Source organism: Asterias rubens, chromosome 22 (assembly GCF_902459465.1).
Source record: "Asterias rubens chromosome 22, eAstRub1.3, whole genome shotgun sequence".
In the NCBI taxonomy this organism is placed as follows: domain Eukaryota; kingdom Metazoa; phylum Echinodermata; class Asteroidea; order Forcipulatida; family Asteriidae; genus Asterias; species Asterias rubens.
In genome coordinates, this window is record NC_047083.1 from 10,403,722 (window position 1) to 10,424,150 (window position 20,429).

At 37.9% G+C, this 20,429-nt stretch overlaps 1 protein-coding gene across 1 annotated transcript; it reads left to right on the forward strand.

The window, feature by feature from the left end:
* Positions 1–7,229: 7,229 nt before the first annotated feature.
* On the forward strand, positions 7,230–18,619 carry LOC117305460 (adhesion G protein-coupled receptor L2-like). The gene is made up of 20 exons (XM_033790328.1): positions 7,230–7,835; positions 7,945–8,103; positions 8,413–8,481; positions 8,849–8,957; positions 9,718–9,852; positions 10,211–10,271; positions 10,556–10,658; positions 11,027–11,082; positions 11,449–11,566; positions 11,824–11,927; positions 12,420–12,525; positions 13,141–13,294; positions 14,496–14,562; positions 15,341–15,407; positions 15,717–15,802; positions 16,114–16,240; positions 16,693–16,734; positions 17,381–17,467; positions 17,931–18,048; positions 18,534–18,619. Exons 1-20 carry the CDS (start codon positions 7,230–7,232, stop codon positions 18,617–18,619), a joined length of 2,460 nt encoding a protein of 819 aa, XP_033646219.1.
* The last annotated feature ends 1,810 nt before the right edge of the window (positions 18,620–20,429 follow it).

The following is a 20,429-nucleotide window of genomic DNA, read 5'->3' on the forward strand; positions in this document are numbered from 1 at the left end:
CACTCGCAGTCATTGCACAAAGCCAGACTTGTTCATTATGCTCCTAGAACAGTTATCGGTTGTTACATAACTAGTTCGGTTCACTCGCAGTCATTGCACAAAGCCAGACTTGTTCATTATGCTCCTAGAGCAGTTATCGGTTGTTACATAACTAGTTCGGTTCACTCGCAGTCATTGCACAAAGCCAGACTTGTTCATTATGCTCCTAGAACAGTTATCGGTTGTTACATAACTAGTTCGGTTCACTCGCAGTCATTGCACAAAGCCAGACTTGTTCATTATGCTCCTAGAGCAGTTATCGGTTGTTACATAACTAGTTCGGTTCACTCGCAGTCATTGCACAAAGCCAGACTTGTTCATTATGCTCCTAGAACAGTTATCGGTTGTTACATAACTAGTTCGGTTCACTCGCAGTCATTGCACAAAGCCAGACTTGTTCATTATGCTCCTAGAACAGTTATCGGTTGTTACATAACTAGTTCGGTTCACTCGCAGTCATTGCACAAAGCCAGACTTGTTCATTATGCTCCTAGAACAGTTATCGGTTGTTACATAACTAGTTCGGTTCACTCGCAGTCATTGCACAAAGCCAGACTTGTTCATTATGCTCCTAGAACAGTTATCGGTTGTTACATAACTAGTTCGGTTCACTCGCAGTCATTGCACAAAGCCAGACTTGTTCATTATGCTCCTAGAACAGTTATCGGTTGTTACATAACTAGTTCGGTTCACTCGCAGTCATTGCACAAAGCCAGACTTGTTCATTATGCTCCTAGAACAGTTATCGGTTGTTACATAACTAGTTCGGTTCACTCGCAGTCATTGCACAAAGCCAGACTTGTTCATTATGCTCCTAGAACAGTTATCGGTTGTTACATAACTAGTTCGGTTCACTCGCAGTCATTGCACAAAGCCAGACTTGTTCATTATGCTCCTAGAACAGTTATCGGTTGTTACATAACTAGTTCGGTTCACTCGCAGTCATTGCACAAAGCCAGACTTGTTCATTATGCTCCTAGAACAGTTATCGGTTGTTACATAACTAGTTCGGTTCACTCGCAGTCATTGCACAAAGCCAGACTCGTTCATTATGCTCCTAGAACAGTTATCGGTTGTTACATAACTAGTTCGGTTCACTCGCAGTCATTGCACAAAGCCAGACTTGTTCATTATGCTCCTAGAACAGTTATCGGTTGTTACATAACTAGTTCGGTTCACTCGCAGTCATTGCACAAAGCCAGACTTGTTCATTATGCTCCTAGAACAGTTATCGGTTGTTACATAACTAGTTCGGTTCACTCGCAGTCATTGCACAAAGCCAGACTCGTTCATTATGCTCCTAGAACAGTTATCGGTTGTTACATAACTAGTTCGGTTCACTCGCAGTCATTGCACAAAGCCAGACTCGTTCATTATGCTCCTAGAACAGTTATCGGTTGTTACATAACTAGTTCGGTTCACTCGCAGTCATTGCACAAAGCCAGACTTGTTCATTATGCTCCTAGAACAGTTATCGGTTGTTACATAACTAGTTCGGTTCACTCGCAGTCATTGCACAAAGCCAGACTTGTTCATTATGCTCCTAGAACAGTTATCGGTTGTTACATAACTAGTTCGTATCACTCGCAGTCATTGCACAAAGCCAGACTTGTTCATTATGCTCCTAGAACAGTTATCGGTTGTTACATAACTAGTTCGGTTCACTCGCAGTCATTGCACAAAGCCAGACTTGTTCATTATGCTCCTAGAACAGTTATCGGTTGTTACATAACTAGTTCGTATCACTCGCAGTCATTGCACAACAGTTCAGACTTGTTCATTATGCTCCTAGAACAGTTATCGGTTGTTACATAACTAGTTCGGTTCACTCGCAGTCATTGCACAAAGCCAGACTTGTTCATTATGCTCCTAGAACAGTTATCGGTTGTTACATAACTAGTTCGGTTCACTCGCAGTCATTGCACAACAGTTCAGACTTGTTCATTATGCTCCTAGAACAGTTATCGGTTGTTACATAACTAGTTCGGTTCACTCGCAGTCATTGCACAAAGCCAGACTTGTTCATTATGCTCCTAGAACAGTTATCGGTTGTTACATAACTAGTTCGGTTCACTCGCAGTCATTGCACAACAGTTCAGACTTGTTCATTATGCTCCTAGAACAGTTATCGGTTGTTACATAACTAGTTCGGTTCACTCGCAGTCATTGCACAAAGCCAGACTTGTTCATTATGCTCCTAGAACAGTTATCGGTTGTTACATAACTAGTTCGGTTCACTCGCAGTCATTGCACAAAGCCAGACTTGTTCATTATGCTCCTAGAACAGTTATCGGTTGTTACATAACTAGTTCGGTTCACTCGCAGTCATTGCACAACAGTTCAGACTTGTTCATTATGCTCCTAGAACAGTTATCGGTTGTTACATAACTAGTTCGGTTCACTCGCAGTCATTGCACAAAGCCAGACTTGTTCATTATGCTCCTAGAACAGTTATCGGTTGTTACATAACTAGTTCGGTTCACTCGCAGTCATTGCACAAAGCCAGACTTGTTCATTATGCTCCTAGAACAGTTATCGGTTGTTACATAACTAGTTCGGTTCACTCGCAGTCATTGCACAAAGCCAGACTTGTTCATTATGCTCCTAGAACAGTTATCGGTTGTTACATAACTAGTTCGGTTCACTCGCAGTCATTGCACAAAGCCAGACTTGTTCATTATGCTCCTAGAACAGTTATCGGTTGTTACATAACTAGTTCGGTTCACTCGCAGTCATTGCACAAAGCCAGACTTGTTCATTATGCTCCTAGAACAGTTATCGGTTGTTACATAACTAGTTCGGTTCACTCGCAGTCATTGCACAACAGTTCAGACTTGTTCATTATGCTCCTAGAACAGTTATCGGTTGTTACATAACTAGTTCGGTTCACTCGCAGTCATTGCACAAAGCCAGACTTGTTCATTATGCTCCTAGAACAGTTATCGGTTGTTACATAACTAGTTCGGTTCACTCGCAGTCATTGCACAACAGTTCAGACTTGTTCATTATGCTCCTAGAACAGTTATCGGTTGTTACATAACTAGTTCGGTTCACTCGCAGTCATTGCACAAAGCCAGACTTGTTCATTATGCTCCTAGAACAGTTATCGGTTGTTACATAACTAGTTCGGTTCACTCGCAGTCATTGCACAAAGCCAGACTTGTTCATTATGCTCCTAGAACAGTTATCGGTTGTTACATAACTAGTTCGGTTCACTCGCAGTCATTGCACAACAGTTCAGACTTGTTCATTATGCTCCTAGAACAGTTATCGGTTGTTACATAACTAGTTCGTATCACTCGCAGTCATTGCACAACAGTTCAGACTTGTTCATTATGCTCCTAGAACAGTTATCGGTTGTTACATAACTAGTTCGGTTCACTCGCAGTCATTGCACAAAGCCAGACTTGTTCATTATGCTCCTAGAACAGTTATCGGTTGTTACATAACTAGTTCGGTTCACTCGCAGTCATTGCACAAAGCCAGACTTGTTCATTATGCTCCTAGAACAGTTATCGGTTGTTACATAACTAGTTCGGTTCACTCGCAGTCATTGCACAACAGTTCAGACTTGTTCATTATGCTCCTAGAACAGTTATCGGTTGTTACATAACTAGTTCGGTTCACTCGCAGTCATTGCACAAAGCCAGACTTGTTCATTATGCTCCTAGAACAGTTATCGGTTGTTACATAACTAGTTCGGTTCACTCGCAGTCATTGCACAAAGCCAGACTTGTTCATTATGCTCCTAGAACAGTTATCGGTTGTTACATAACTAGTTCGGTTCACTCGCAGTCATTGCACAACAGTTCAGACTTGTTCATTATGCTCCTAGAACAGTTATCGGTTGTTACATAACTAGTTCGGTATCACTCGCAGTCATTGCACAACAGTTCAGACTTGTTCATTATGCTCCTAGAACAGTTATCGGTTGTTACATAACTAGTTCGGTTCACTCGCAGTCATTGCACAAAGCCAGACTTGTTCATTATGCTCCTAGAACAGTTATCGGTTGTTACATAACTAGTTCGGTTCACTCGCAGTCATTGCACAAAGCCAGACTTGTTCATTATGCTCCTAGAACAGTTATCGGTTGTTACATAACTAGTTCGGTTCACTCGCAGTCATTGCACAACAGTTCAGACTTGTTCATTATGCTCCTAGAACAGTTATCGGTTGTTACATAACTAGTTCGGTTCACTCGCAGTCATTGCACAAAGCCAGACTTGTTCATTATGCTCCTAGAACAGTTATCGGTTGTTACATAACTAGTTCGGTTCACTCGCAGTCATTGCACAAAGCCAGACTTGTTCATTATGCTCCTAGAACAGTTATCGGTTGTTACATAACTAGTTCGGTTCACTCGCAGTCATTGCACAACAGTTCAGACTTGTTCATTATGCTCCTAGAACAGTTATCGGTTGTTACATAACTAGTTCGTATCACTCGCAGTCATTGCACAACAGTTCAGACTTGTTCATTATGCTCCTAGAACAGTTATCGGTTGTTACATAACTAGTTCGGTTCACTCGCAGTCATTGCACAAACAGTTCAGACTTGTTCATTATGCTCCTAGAACAGTTATCGGTTGTTACATAACTAGTTCGGTTCACTCGCAGTCATTGCACAATAGTCCAGACTTGTTCATTATGCTCCTAGAACAGTTATCGGTTGTTACATAACTAGTTCGGTTCACTCGCAGTCATTGCACAACAGTTCAGACTTGTTCATTATGCTCCTAGAACAGTTATCGGTTGTTACATAACTAGTTCGGTTCACTCGCAGTCATTGCACAAAGCCAGACTTGTTCATTATGCTCCTAGAACAGTTATCGGTTGTTACATAACTAGTTCGGTTCACTCGCAGTCATTGCACAAAGCCAGACTTGTTCATTATGCTCCTAGAACAGTTATCGGTTGTTACATAACTAGTTCGGTTCACTCGCAGTCATTGCACAACAGTTCAGACTTGTTCATTATGCTCCTAGAACAGTTATCGGTTGTTACATAACTAGTTCGGTTCACTCGCAGTCATTGCACAAAGCCAGACTTGTTCATTATGCTCCTAGAACAGTTATCGGTTGTTACATAACTAGTTCGGTTCACTCGCAGTCATTGCACAACAGTTCAGACTTGTTCATTATGCTCCTAGAACAGTTATCGGTTGTTACATAACTAGTTCGGTTCACTCGCAGTCATTGCACAAAGCCAGACTTGTTCATTATGCTCCTAGAACAGTTATCGGTTGTTACATAACTAGTTCGGTTCACTCGCAGTCATTGCACAACAGTTCAGACTTGTTCATTATGCTCCTAGAACAGTTATCGGTTGTTACATAACTAGTTCGGTTCACTCGCAGTCATTGCACAAAGCCAGACTTGTTCATTATGCTCCTAGAACAGTTATCGGTTGTTACATAACTAGTTCGGTTCACTCGCAGTCATTGCACAACAGTTCAGACTTGTTCATTATGCTCCTAGAACAGTTATCGGTTGTTACATAACTAGTTCGTATCACTCGCAGTCATTGCACAACAGTTCATATTTATCAACAATGTGTACTTTCCATTCACTATTACGAAATGTACATATTATTACAGACAAACATTAAGAAACAATGTGTACTTTCCATTCACTATTACGAAATGTACATATTATTCATATTTATCAACAATGTCTACTTTCCATTCACTATTACGAAATGTACATATTATTACAGACAAACATTAAGATGTACATATTATTACAGACAAACATTAAGATGTACATATTATTACAGACAAACATTAAGATGTACATATTATTACAGACAAACATTAAGATGTACATATTATTACAGACAAACATTAAGATGTACATATTATTACAGACAAACATTAAGATGTACATATTATTACAGACAAACATTAAGATGTACATATTATTACAGACAAACATTAAGATGTACATATTATTACAGACAAACATTAAGAAACAATTTGCGATCCAAGCCTTTTACCAATAACTCTCACTTAAGAGATCCAACGCCCTCAAATCAAAATGATTGAACCACAAAGTTACACGACAAACAATTGTCAGTAACTCAATAACAACTATATATTACCGCGTTTTGTTTTGATGTAACATTGGTGATTTTACAGTTTTATCGATTGTTTTTTGTCATTCACTCAGTAGGTCATCGCAAGACGAACTCCACTAAGACGGAAATTAAAATCAAGAGGAAATAACATAAGGAACAAAGATATGTTTAAAGCAGTACCACTGTGCCAATGTTGCCCTGTTTAATTTCTTGCTTTTATTTGGTGTGTTCTCATACATTCCCTGCTAACCCTCCCCTTTGCGCAGCATAACGAGCAATCGCGCATATTGGACGCACGCGCAGTCACTACTACCTGTTTAATGTGTATAAATGGTGTGAACAGTGTCATTATTTCGTACACAATAATTTATATGGTCGAATGCAAAATTAAATGGTAACGTTTCACTATTACTGAATGACTGATCTATACCAACAGTTCTACCCAGTTTAACCACTGACTCGCCAGCTACAATCTCAACAACCACTCTGTCTGCAAGTACTATTTCCTCAACTGTATCAACTACACATTCAACTCACATCCCAGCAACCGAACAACCATCAAGAGGTATGACGTCATCAGAAATGCCCTCATCAACTACCACGTCTTCAACTGAAACCCCTACAACGCAATCAACGAGCCAATCTATCACTACTTCTCAAATAGTCACTACGTCACAAACCAGTGCGTCACAAACAACTGTGTCACAAACCAGTATGTCACATTCCACTGCATCACAAACTAATGTATCTCAAACCACTGCGTCACCAACCAGTGAATCACAGACCAGTCCGCCACAAACCACTGTATCACAGACCTAGTCCGTCACAGACCACTGCGTCACACACCAGTGCATCACAGACCAGTCTGTCACAAACCACTGTGCATCACAGACCAGTCCGTCTCAAACCACTGTGACACCGACCAGTCTGTCACACCCCAGTGCGTCACAGACAAGTCTGGCACACACCAGTCCATCACAGACTACTGCGTCACAGACCAGTGTATCACAGACCAGTCCGTCACAAACCACTGCGTCACAGACCAGTGCATCACAGACCAGTCTGTCAGACCCCAGTGCGTCACAAACCACTGAGTCACAGACCAGTGCGTCAATGATTAGTGTGTCACAAACCACTGCGTCACAGACCAGTGTGTCACACACCAACGCACCAGTGACCAGTGCGTCACAAACCACTGAGTCACAGACCAGTGCGTCAATGGTTAGTGTGTCACAAACTACTTCATCACAGACCAGTGTGTCACACACCAACGCACCAGTGACCAGTGCGTCACAAACCACTGAGTCACAGACCAGTGCGTCAATGGTTAGTGTGTCACAAACTACTTCATCACAGACCAGTGTGTCACACACCAACGCACCAGTGACCAGTGCGTCACAAACCACTGTGTCACAGACCAGTGCGTCACAAACCACTGCGTCACAGACCAGTGCGTTACAAACCACTGCGTCACAGACCAGTGTGTCACACACCAGCGCAGTGACCAGTGTGCCTACAACTGACTACATCTCTTCACAGCTTTCTACCACTACACCCTCTACTTATGTTCCTTTAACCCAACCAACACCTAATCAACATGTAAGCCACGCCCCTACAGATGCAGACATTATTGGAGACGAGAATGTATCAACTAAATCTTCAGCTACCTATTTAGATTCGGCAGGAATTCCAGAAAAATGCATCCCCGGACATGAAGAAGTGAGTGCAACATTTTCCAAGTACTTTTTAACGAATTCTGTCCCTACTGAAAATAATTTATTTATTTACTGATTTGTCTCTAATTTTTCTCTCTTTTTCGTTTGACAAGTTTGGATGTTTACCCGAGAGTACAACAGTTGCAGAAGTGCTGGAGATGTCGTCAACGAAGGATGACATGACAGTTGTTGATCTACTTGCAATAATGAGTTGGTTAATGGAAAATAACAACATCCCTGCAAATGTTACTGACGCAACAATTTATGCAAATGTGAGTAATATAATTAACTTGAGATTTTTTTAAGCAAGTCGCTAGATCACAAGGCCTGAAGGCCACTTCAAAGTGTTGCCTACAAATCAACTGCTTTTCCAGGGGCCGTTGCCACCTACTCCTGGGGCTGGAACAAGGTTACCCCCTTTTACAGTCCATACGAACACAGTCCTCTTTATAGTCTTCTCCAAATCTTCTAGGAAAACTTCTCCATGCTTGAAATCTAGAGGAGAGTACGTCAGTATTTGAAAATTGACAACAATCTTTCAAGAACTGAAATATACCAAACCAATCATTGTTAATATTTAGGAGTACGTCGGGGCCATTGACAACTTGATGGACGATGGACTGGTTCCAGCATGGAATAAACCAGATGGGGTAAGTCGATACCAATTCATTGAGGCATGAATTAAAAACTTTTCGTGAATCATTTTATAAATTATTTCCTCTAAAGACGAGCAGAGTATACTGTTCGAGACGTCGAGAGCACACGGCTCTTTTCAGAGACAACTAAAACACTCATATAAAAGAGATTTACGCGTGGTTTGTACCCGCAAGTTTACTAGTTTTAGTGTCCTATACTTTACACACAACGCAAAACTCCAAACATCACAACATTACTTTTCCTGAAGACGAGCAGAGTATACTATTCGAAACGTCGAGAGCACACGGCTCTTTTCAGAGCCAACACTCCTATATCAAAGAGATTTACACATGGTTGTACTTTACTACTCTCTCCGAATAGATTCCACTTTTTGCAACAAATCTCTTGGCTGAGTCACAACATTTACTTGAAGATTTAGTAAGAAATGCCCCACTTGGCTTCAAACAGAGTAACAAGATGGCAAGCATGGGTAAGAACCTTAACGTGTTTTTAAATTTGCTATTAGAGTCTAAACTGACATTTAGTTACTCCGTATCTGAATTACACAGCATCCTATGGAAACATCACACCAATTTTGTGTAACGAAAAAAACCCCAGAGAAAACATTTTAGTTTTAGATGTGGTAGGAACAAAAAAACACACATCCATGACAGGTAGGGGCTTAAAAACCCAATCCACATCTGAGTTGACACTGAACTTGGTAACTCTAAATCTGATGTATACACATAGTATGCAAAGCATCATAAAAGAAACATCACATTCACTTTTTGTTAAGAAAACAACGAAGACGTTTCAGTTTTAGATGTGGGAGGAAAACCCGAAATCACACCAACTGTTTGTATAGAGAGAAGACAATAGAGAAACTTCAGTTTTGTTGGAGGAAAAAAAAAACCATAGGGAAAACTCACGCAGTCATGTATAATATAGGGACTGGAAAACCCATCCACATGCAAGGCTCTGGTCTGACGTGGGATTCGAGCCGGGGTCCACATAGGTGAAAGACAGGGACAAAAACCACTGAGACAACCTGACTGTTACTTTCTCCTGAAGACGAGCAGAGTATACTGTTCGAAACGTCGAGACCAAATCGGCTTCAGAGCCACCACTCCTTCAAAAGAGATTTTACTCATGGTTGTACCCGCAAGTTTCCTATTAGTATTCATATTTATATTTCTAGTTACTCTGACCTGTTAAAGGGTTTCTCAATCATTATTATGATTCTTATTTAGAATTTGGAGTTTTAAAAGTAAAGAATCTTTCAACTTACAAGTTCCAAGAAGAAACTGCTCCGTCTGATGACGTCATTGATAGGTCGGCAACATCAATAGTTCTTGCTCCAGAAATGCTAAATGCTCTGAAAATAGGTAAAACAATAATTATATTAAATAATAATTATACAACTTTCTAATGAATCAACATTGATGTATCAATCAGACTATTCAATTTAATTCAATATTGGTTTATTTTACATCACCAACTAAAATGTCAAAGACTATAGTCCTTATAAAGAAATTTGTTCCTAAAAAGGAAATTTGGTTCACAATAAAGTTACATCAAACTGCGATTTGATAATTCGCTGTCATTGGCAAAACATTGAGATCATCTTGAATTTGAGTAAAATCAACATTATTGTTATCAAATCTGTCAAATTATCTTGATTTTGGAGTAAATCATTATTCATATCACATTTTGATTTGATTTATGTAATTTCAATGTTAATAGATGATGAGGATATAGCATTGACGACCATTATAATGAAGAAGGGAAATTTCATACAGGAAAGGTAAAACTACTTTGAATTCGACCCTTATACATTCAGAACTACCACCACAAATGTGTGAAAACGTTAGGCTAACTTTAAAATGACAAATTGGGCATTTTGTGTAAACCGACTGATGTTTATTTAATCAAGAATTTTAACCTGCCACCATTTTGAAATAACATTATTTATTTTGACGCTGACGCAACGCAAATCATGGTACAACTACTGTATCTGAGTACCAATACATGATAGTTTTCTGCAACTTATACATGGAACTGATTGAGTTTGTATTTTGTGTGTTTCAGTTCGTCTATGAAATCACCGAATAGTCACGTGATTGTTCATTCATTACAACTTGGAGGCAAGCTAGTCTCTGTTCCAGTCAACTTGAAAATTAATCTACTCCAGGTAATGAGTGAAATTGTAACCCTGTCCTCTGGCAAAGTAGTAGACTTGACTCAAGTCCCGTTCTCGTGCGAGAGGTCCAAGCATATCGCGCCAACAAGCAAACAAGCCAAAGTGCGCCCTCACCGTCAAAATGTATTGTGGTCTCGAGACAAGTCTTCTGATGTTATGCATAGGCGATGGGACTAAAAATAAAAGCACTCTCACTGGATATGGACTTGAGTCAAGTCTAGCAAAGTAGGCATTCGAGATACGTAAAGTATAATATTGGACTGCATTATCATTTTATTAGATGTTTTGTATACGTCATTGATGTGCATCAATTTCTATTGTGTTAATAATAATTTTAATTTTGTTCGTGTTCTTTATAGGAAGGAACATCAAATTATGAACCTGTTTGTTCATTCCTCAATAGAAATAATAGAAGGTAGGAATTTGAGTTTTCACCAAACGTCTTGAACTTTCAATGACATTTCACAAACTATTTCACTCCTTGTTGCATACTATTAGTTTGTATTGCTTCTGCTTAAACTGTTCTGTCATCTTGTCGCTATATTTATGAACTCGTTGTATTATATGTCCTCTCTGATCTTGTGTCAGAGTAGTTGTCATGTCTTGTTCGTCCGTCCTTTTGTTTGCGTGTCTGTCTGTTTGTTATGTTTCTTTGTTTGTCTGGCTGTGTGTTACAAGCTTCTGCTTAGCAAACAGCCCCAATACTCTGTTTATTACATTAATCCTGCTCACTAAATGTTATTACATTAATCCTGCTTACTACATGTGATTTTTGACACAGTAACATGTACTGGGATAGTTACGGATGTTCTTTGAGTGACGTCACACCATATTCTGTTAGTTGCTTTTGTAACCACACGACGAGTTTCGGAATTCTAATGCAACTTCGATCATTCAAGGTAAATTGGTCAAGGAAATATAATTTAACTCATCATAATACCCGTCGATTATTTTGATTTAAATGGCAATAAGGGCATTAAGAACTTTAAAACAAATCAATAATCTCTCATTTCGTTCAGATGTGACTTGTAAATTGATGACTTACAAACCAATAATAGAGAATACTATTAAATTTGCTCTTTCAAATATTAAAGATATTAAGAAAAAAATGAAAAATACCATTACTTGCACAACACCTCTTCTATTCGATGTCAAGATTTCAGATGCAGATAAGAACATCTTGAAGAATCTGACGTACATCTTATGCGGATTCTCTATCGTTGGTTTAATGGCTACACTAGCAGTGTTCCTTACTGTACGGTAAGTCTCAAGATGCAGCCATTTTAAAATTGCTCTTCTTGTTCTTAAATGCTTGAACAAAACTACTCCTCGAAAATCACATTTTTACAATCCTCCAATATTTCTTCGGTCCACACTTGACATCACTAGCTTGAATGTTCCCCGAGCAAACAAAGTTCTAGGTAAACAAAGTTTTCAGTGTGTCCGGGCCAATGATGATTTTGAACAATGTCCCTACTGCGATCCCATTGGGGATCACAATACTCTATCTGCTTTTCATAAAGTCCTTAAGACTCACCTTTTCATGTTAATTTTGTTTCTAGTGCACTATGATCTTGTTGGAATAGCGCCATTTTAATTGTTTTGTTATGTCATGTTACCGGTGCATCTTAAAGGTGCAAGTTTAAGATGCAACTCTATGAAATATAATTTACGTTACAATATTCTCTACAATATAATTTCCAATTAACAGTTGCAATTAATGTCGGTTAACTCTGTTTTTGTTTCCCACAGATCGATCTTGAGGTCTGATCGTGTTATCATCCACATTAATCTATCTATATCAATGATGGTTGCCCAGATGCTATTATTATTATCTGGTTTAGCAACAAAAAATCAGGTAATGTCCCCAATAATTTATGTTTTTGTTCTAATTGTTTGTCTGTTCGTTCTTGTTCAAGTTTATGTTATGTGTTTGTCTGTTCATCAGGCATCTCACCACAAGCCTCGGCTTCTAGATGATGTCTCAATACTTTATTCATATTCTCTGTATTGTAAAAGAGCCTTGGTTATTGGTTACTTCTTTTTAAATATTGTTGTAATGGCCACGTACAGTTTTTATGAAGTATGGAAATAAATGTGAGTTTTAATTGAATCAATTATCATGCATGCACTTGTTTGAACTACAAACGGTGTGTCGAAGCCTTGGCCCGATTGCATAAGAGCACCCTCCATTTTAAGCTGAAATTAAAGCTTAACATGTTCCTACTTAGCAGAAATAAGCAGGGCCCAATTTCATAAAGCTGTTAAGCGAGAAAATTCTGCTTAGCAAGTTTTTGTGCTAAGCAAGAAATGACCACAGCAATGATCGCAGCAATGGTAACTGAATGGTGTTCGGCTGGTAACCTATTAATGATGCTGAAGAACCGTTTTTGTGCTAAGCAAGTTTTTGTGCTTACGGCGAGGTGATTACACCTTTAAAGTTGTTAATTAAAGTCAAGACGTTTTTTTGCAGATCGTGTGCCGTGTGTTTGCTCTACTGATGCATTATTTCTTCTTAGCGATGTTTTGTTGGATGTTGGTTGAAGGAGTCCATCTTTATCTTCAGATTGTACGAGTTTTCAATAATGGAATGGACAGGAAGATGCTTTATATGCTTATAGGATGGGGTGAGAATTCAAATAAATGGAATGGACAGGAAGATGCTTTTTATGCTTATAGGATGGGGTGAGAATTCAAATAAATGGCATGGACAGGGAAGATGCTTTATATGCCTATAGGATGGGTGAGAATTCAAATAAATGGAATGGACAGGAAGATGCTTTATTTGCTTATAGGATGGGGTGAGAATTCAAATAAATGGAATGGACAGGAAGATGCTTTATATGCTTATAGGATGGGGTGAGAATTCAAATAAATGGAATGGACAGGAAGATGCTTTATATGCTTATAGGATGGGGTAAGAGTTCAAATAAATGGAATGGACAGGAAGATGCTTTTTATGCTTATAGGATGGGGTGAGAATTCAAATAAATGGAATGGACAGGAAGATGTTTTATATGCTTATAGGATGGGGTGAGAATTCAAATAAATGGCATGGACAGGAAGATGCTTTATATGCTTATAGGATGGGTGAGAATTCAAATAAATGGCATGGACAGGGAAGATGCTTTATATGCTTATAGGATGGGTGAGAATTCAAATAAATGGAATGGACAGGAAGATGCTTTATATGCTTATAGGATGGGTGAGAATTCAAATAAATGGAATGGACAGGAAGATGCTTTATATGCTTATAGGATGGGGTGAGAATTCAAATAAATGGAATGGACAGGAAGATGCTTTATATGCTTATAGGATGGGGTAAGAATTCAAATAAATATACAATTTCCTGGTCATTAATACAGGATCGGTAAGGATAAAGTTTTACTTTAGACTGACAGCTTATTGAAATGAAGCTTATTATAGAAACCGTCCCTCTATTCAATTCGATTCAAATAAAGGTCACATGGAGTTTGGTTTACAAACAAATTACATCAAAAATATTTGTACATGAATATTATGTTAAATATAGTATGATCTGTGCAGTATGTCCCTCTGAACTGAAGTCAGCTTCGAGAAGACAGTGTCTGCAAACATAAAAGACGCAACAATGTTATTACCATCAGGCCCGTCAAATCTGGTTACGGGCCTGAGATCATTTTCATGAATCTGTTAAGCAAAAAATGCTGCCTGGCAAGTTTATTTGATAAGCAAAACAATGAGTGGGCGCCAGCTGGAATGATGTTAACTTTGTTTAATTTTGTTTCGTTTTCAAAGTGGATGTTACTGTCATTAAATTTCTCACACCCTCATACTAATTTTGTCTAGGGACACCAGCTGTTGTTGTTGTCATTGCGGCCGGTTTGAGGTGGGAACATTACGTCAACTATGAAAGGTAAAACAGTATAGAGAACAATTTAAATAATACTCAAGTAATTTAAATTATTTTACTTGGTTAGTCCGGATAAACACTCAATTGAATAAGATACAAAAAAACATTATTTATTTAGTGGTTTGTTTATTTTTCTTTTGTTAACTTATTTGTGTGTTAGTTTGTTTATATTTACCTTTATTTTTTTTAATTTACTTTCAGTTCAGTCCTACTATAGTTATTTAATTTAAGTATCGTATGATAATTATCTGTTTTTTTTATTGCTTTGTGTAATACATGTTTGTACTATATGTTTGTCTATAATTATTTTTATCATTGTGTGCCCCCAGATGTGGGGCAACACATCTACAGATCATTGTATTGTATTTTTGCTTTTGTTGTTCTATGTCCATCAGGGGTATATTGTCTTGTATTTTGTTATGACAAACAAAATAATAACAATGATTTTAATACAATAACTCGATTTAGCTGAATTTGTTGTCTGTGGTTCTTCTCGTATTCATAATTCTGGGTTTTATTTTCATGTTTTCTCTTATTTCTATACTATCATTTTTGTTGTTGCATGTATTATTTATACATCCTGCGAATGCTTGAAAAAATTGCTATATTTTGCAATAGTGGCCGGCCAAACAAGTTTGAATGAGTTTTGTTTTTAGCTTTCCAATAATGGTATATTCTGTATATGCTCTTTTGATTGTTTGTTTGTTTGTTTGTTTGTTTGTTTGGTTGTTTGTTTATTTATTGGTTTATTTGTTTGTTTTGTTTATTTTGTTGTTAACAGTTGCTGGTTATCAATGGAGAGCAATGTGATTTGGGCGTTTATTGGTCCTGCATTGACTGTCATGCTGGTAAGTTTCTAATATTTAGGATTTATTTGGCGCATTTTCGTGAAGCATGTCAGCTCAAAAACTTGCTAAGCAAAGACAAGTATGTTACCAGCCAAAACTAAATTAAGTTGACCTTGTTGTGACTGGTTACCAAATCAATTTTGGCGTGGCAAAGAAAAGTGCACAGTAATGTTTTCTGCTGAACAACTTTATAAAACTGAGCCCAGGGCCTTGTGCCTTCTGCTTAGTTTTACAATCTATACATAAAAAAATAAATTACAAAAATCCTTTTATGATCGTTTAATTCCTTTGCATTTTGATCTTATTCAGGTGAATTTGGTTGTTCTTGTCTCGGTGGTAAGGATCATTGTTTCTTCAGCAGCAGCCAAGAAAGACAACGAATTCGACCATGTTAAGTAAGTCATCCCATAGTCTTATAAAATTTTTGTTTGTTAAATGATTTTGTCTGTCGGTTATAAAAACATTTTAAAAAGTTTGACTGACTAGAATCCATCTTTATCTTTTAATTATGTCTTTTCGAATACTGATTTTTTCTTTTCTAACCTCAGCTACAATGTTTGTAAAATAAGTTTATTGTTGGTTTATAGTTTATGTGATGTCTTTGCAATTATTTTTTTATGTGGAGCCCGATTATGGTTCCTAATAAAATGATACTTTATTGTTTTATTTCTCTCTATGAAATTGTTTGCATCTAATCCCTTTACAGAGCTGGACTAAAGGGGGCGCTGTTCTTGCTGCCCATTCTTGGACTGACGTGGATCTTTGGTATCTTGGCGCAGAACGCAGCAACTTTGGTTTTTCAATATCTCTTTGTTATTTTCAATGCAATGCAGGTACGTCTATCTGGCGTCACAGAATTGAAATACAATAAATTCACACACTTATAATAATAGTTGAGGGATGGTTTTCACAAAGAGTGTACACTTGTCTTCTCGAGTCAAGACGAGTAACTCGTCCTAACTTCGGGACTTGCCTTTGTAATATCTCATAGGACTGTGAAAATGAGCCCAGGTACCGTTCTAGTGCACAAATTCTTTAAAGACATTCTTTGATTTGTTTGTGGAAAAATACTTAAAAAATAAATAAATAAATTGATTTCTTTATTATAATAATACAAAAGCAAATACAACATACTCTAAAAAGGCCAGTAATTTGTATGTGAGCCATCTTGTTAAACTTTCAATTGATGTGAGAAAGTTTTATTTCAATGGTTTTAAAGTTTTAAATATATAGAAAGTGTGAATTTTTAACTATTATTATTAACTTTCGTTGACATTATTTCCAGGGAGTTTTTATCTTTCTAGCGTACTGTGCGTTGAATAAGGAGGTAAGGACAAACAAGAATAATGTAAATCAAACACTATTTAAAATTATACAGGCTTTTGTTTTCTCTTGATTTTGATTGATTTAAATAACTAATTAATAAATTAAGTTTTACCTTATGAACATCGTCACAAACGTCAACTATGTAAGGAATTGTTTACATCGTTTTCCATCATGGACGCCTGTGCACTGAGCTATATAAATTTGGTAAAACTAACATAAAGTGCACTGGACACCTTTGGTAATTGTCAAAGACCAGTCTTCTCACTTGTTGTATCTCAACACTGCATAAAATAACAAACCTGTGAAAATTAAGACTCAATTGTGTCGTCGAAATTGTGAGAGAATAATGAAAGAACAAACACCCTTGTCGCACAAACTATGTGCTTCCAGATGCCTTGAATTCAAGACCTCATTTTGAGGTCTCTTATTAAATTCAAGTATGTTAGTGAGAAATAACTTCTCTCTCAAAAACTACGTTACTTCAGAGGGAGCCGTTTCTCACAATGTTTTATACTATCAACAGCTCTCCATTGCTCGTTACCAAGTAGGTCTTTATGCTAACAATTATGTTGAGTAACTACCAAACATGTCCAATGCCTTTAACGCATGATTCTTATTTAAAAAATGGTTTTGTTTGATATTACAAGGTTCGTAACGCCATTCAGCGAAGCAGAGAGAAGCGGGCCTTGACACGCGGTGATTCATCCAAACTATCGACTGATAACTACTCTACGGTTTGTATTTAAATAGTTACTAATTACTTCAAGTTTATTAAATAAACAAAGATTTACTTTAAGAATAACGGTGACCCATTTTATAGATAAACTCTGTTCTTTGTTTGTCTCATCACGCAGTATACTGCTGCACCATTCGCCCTTCCTCCATGGCCCAATGTTTTCGGGGGGTTTTGATTTTGTATTACAAGATATTTTATGTGTAATTGAGGGCAGTTTGTTGTTTGTTTTTGCTTGTTTTAAGTTTCTAGGGCAAGCGAATTGTTATAACATTATCCAGTTGTCCCAGCCTCTCTTCACACTTCAGTCTGGCAAAACGGCTGATCTATAGTAGTTACTTTTCTTAAATCATTTTTTGATTAAGGCTGTCTTGCCATGCAAAGATAAACACTGCATTTTAACTTTTGTTTCTAATGCAAGAACTTTTTTATTATTAATTCTCTTATAAATGTGTAAAATCTAGAAGAGGAGCTCTGAGAAGGGGAATCGGATTGTTCCCATGGCAACATCTTCAGAGCCAGAGAAAATTCCTCTCACCACCTTCAAGATTAAGACAAGGACTACCACTCACACAACCACACGTAAGAGATGAACTAAAAACAGCTTGTTTGTTTGTTTGTTTGTTTGTTTGTTTGTTTGTTTGTTTGTTTGTTTGTTTGTTTGTTTGTTTGTGAAGATGATCTTCCCGTCAAGGGAACTTGGCAAAGCTCCCTTACAGGGGAAACACCAAGCTTGCAACAGCCAATCTCTCATACACACAAATTGGTTTTAAAGTTTTGGTTAGGAAGTGCACAAGTCAAGAAATTGTGGTTCAGTAACTAGACGAAAATACTCATTCGACTAGTTCAGTGAGACCAGCGGTCAGCTTGGGGGATTTGACAACTTAGATCTTTGCAGAAAAGTTTGGAGAAAAGTCGAGTTGAAACCAACGGTTCTTTTCAGAACTCTTGGAGATTAGCAGTGTTGCCGCAAAGCTTTAATCTATAATGTTGATGACTTTTATAGCCTGGTGGGCCTAAAACCTAGATACTAATTTTTCACAATGTATTTTTGTCTGAATCTTAAGATATGGTAATGACGAGAGAAGACTTCTCACCAGATGGGGAGTTTTTACCGACAAAAACCGTTCGATTTGAGTCATGGAAAGTCTAAAGATTCAACATTGATTCATCGGTTACAGTTATCATTGTTGTAGGGGAAAAAACATTCGATTTCTTCGTGATTGTAGATTGCTAGATTAATGTAAACTTAATGTTGCTCATATATGTATTTGAATTATTTAAAATAATGTTATTTCATTATCAACAAACAAACAAGATAAGTGATTTAAAACGATGTAATTTTATCAAACCATGCCGTTTGAATGTATTTTACGTGAAAATGTACACAGTCTAAATTCGTTTTATTACACAATTTTAGATCCTGTTCCTGTGAAGGTTCTTTTAATCATATTTACCATAATTTTCTCTGAGATCATTTTGTGGACTAGAAAGGATTTTAAGCAAAACCCATTATGATTATGACAGTTAACAAGACAAAAGGCCTAGTAGGAATGCGACGTCAACCACGAGTAATAAGTTTTTGTAAAAAGAAACTTGTCTACGAGCTGCACTAGAGGGCGCTATTGTAGAAAACGGAGAAAAACAGTTTTAATTTTGTGTGGAAAAACTCGCTCCGCGTCGAAGTTTTCTTTTTACAAAGCCATTTCGTCGCTTTATTTACTTGTAAGAATCAAATACAGGGGGGGGGGGGGGGTATATACCGGGTAAAATGGCGAAAATGTTCAGAGAATAATTGTCAAGACATTATTATCACCATAAGCTTCTATCTTTCTACCCCTCCTGCATGGCTAATTAACATATTGATGTGGATTGAATGAACGCACCGCCAATCGTATTGGAGTTAACGATTTAGTTAGAAGTACACATTATACTGCGTTCCAAACTGCTAATTGGAGTAGTTAGAAGAACTTGTTAGTTGTATGTTTAATGGATACAAAAACAAATATTAATGTGGTGGTTGTAAATTACGCGAGAGTAGTGCTTGATTGGAATTGGAGAGTAGTTTCGGAAAAGTGTACGTCGTTCTTCTCCACCTCTTTTTCATCCGCTATATGAAATAAAATAGTAATCAATTTACTCAAAATGAGATATTTCTAATGATACAAATGAGTGAAAAGTGGTGGCAGGAAATGGACAGTTTTCCACAACTAATAAAAGTTTATTAGGCCTATAAAAATAGTAATATAGTTTTTTAGCGTGTACTCACATTTTGGTTCCAACTTGACGTTCATGATTAGCCTTTGCATTATTCCAAACGACAGAGGGCGCTGTAAAGCACAACAAACGTGGGTGGGTCAGATCAATCAGTACATGTCACTCGTAATAACGTCCAATCCATGCCGTATTCTAGGTCTCTATGCAAACACGATCCTTGTTGAATAATTGCAGAAGGTTCACAGTCCATAATGGAAGTTCAAATCGGTCAATAAATCCATGGGGGAATCAAGTTCTTGCTGTATATAGGTCCATGACACAGTACGAGGCCTTCCTGACCCAACTCGACTTCCCCCTCCACACGTTAGGCTTTCCTGTACAACTCGACCTCTTCCTCCACATACATAGTGTACGAGGCCTTCCTGCCAAACTCGACCTCCCCTCCACACATAGTGTACGAGGCCTTCCTGCCCAGCTCGACCTTCATGTCCAACTCGACCGTACCGTTCGCTGAAAATTAGTAGATTATAGAGCGCCGAAGGTGCAAGATGGTAACTCGAACTGTCTGTATTGCAATGCGCAGGACGCCCTGTCAGCGATCGACTCATTTGATGCAACCCTATCGGCGCTCTCTATAATCTCTAGACTTGGTTCCAAGTCTGCAATCGTGGCTTGAGTCTACCCTATAGCCAATTATAGTGAAATAGCGCCCTCTTGTTAGATTAACCTCCGTCATCAGCCTGCGA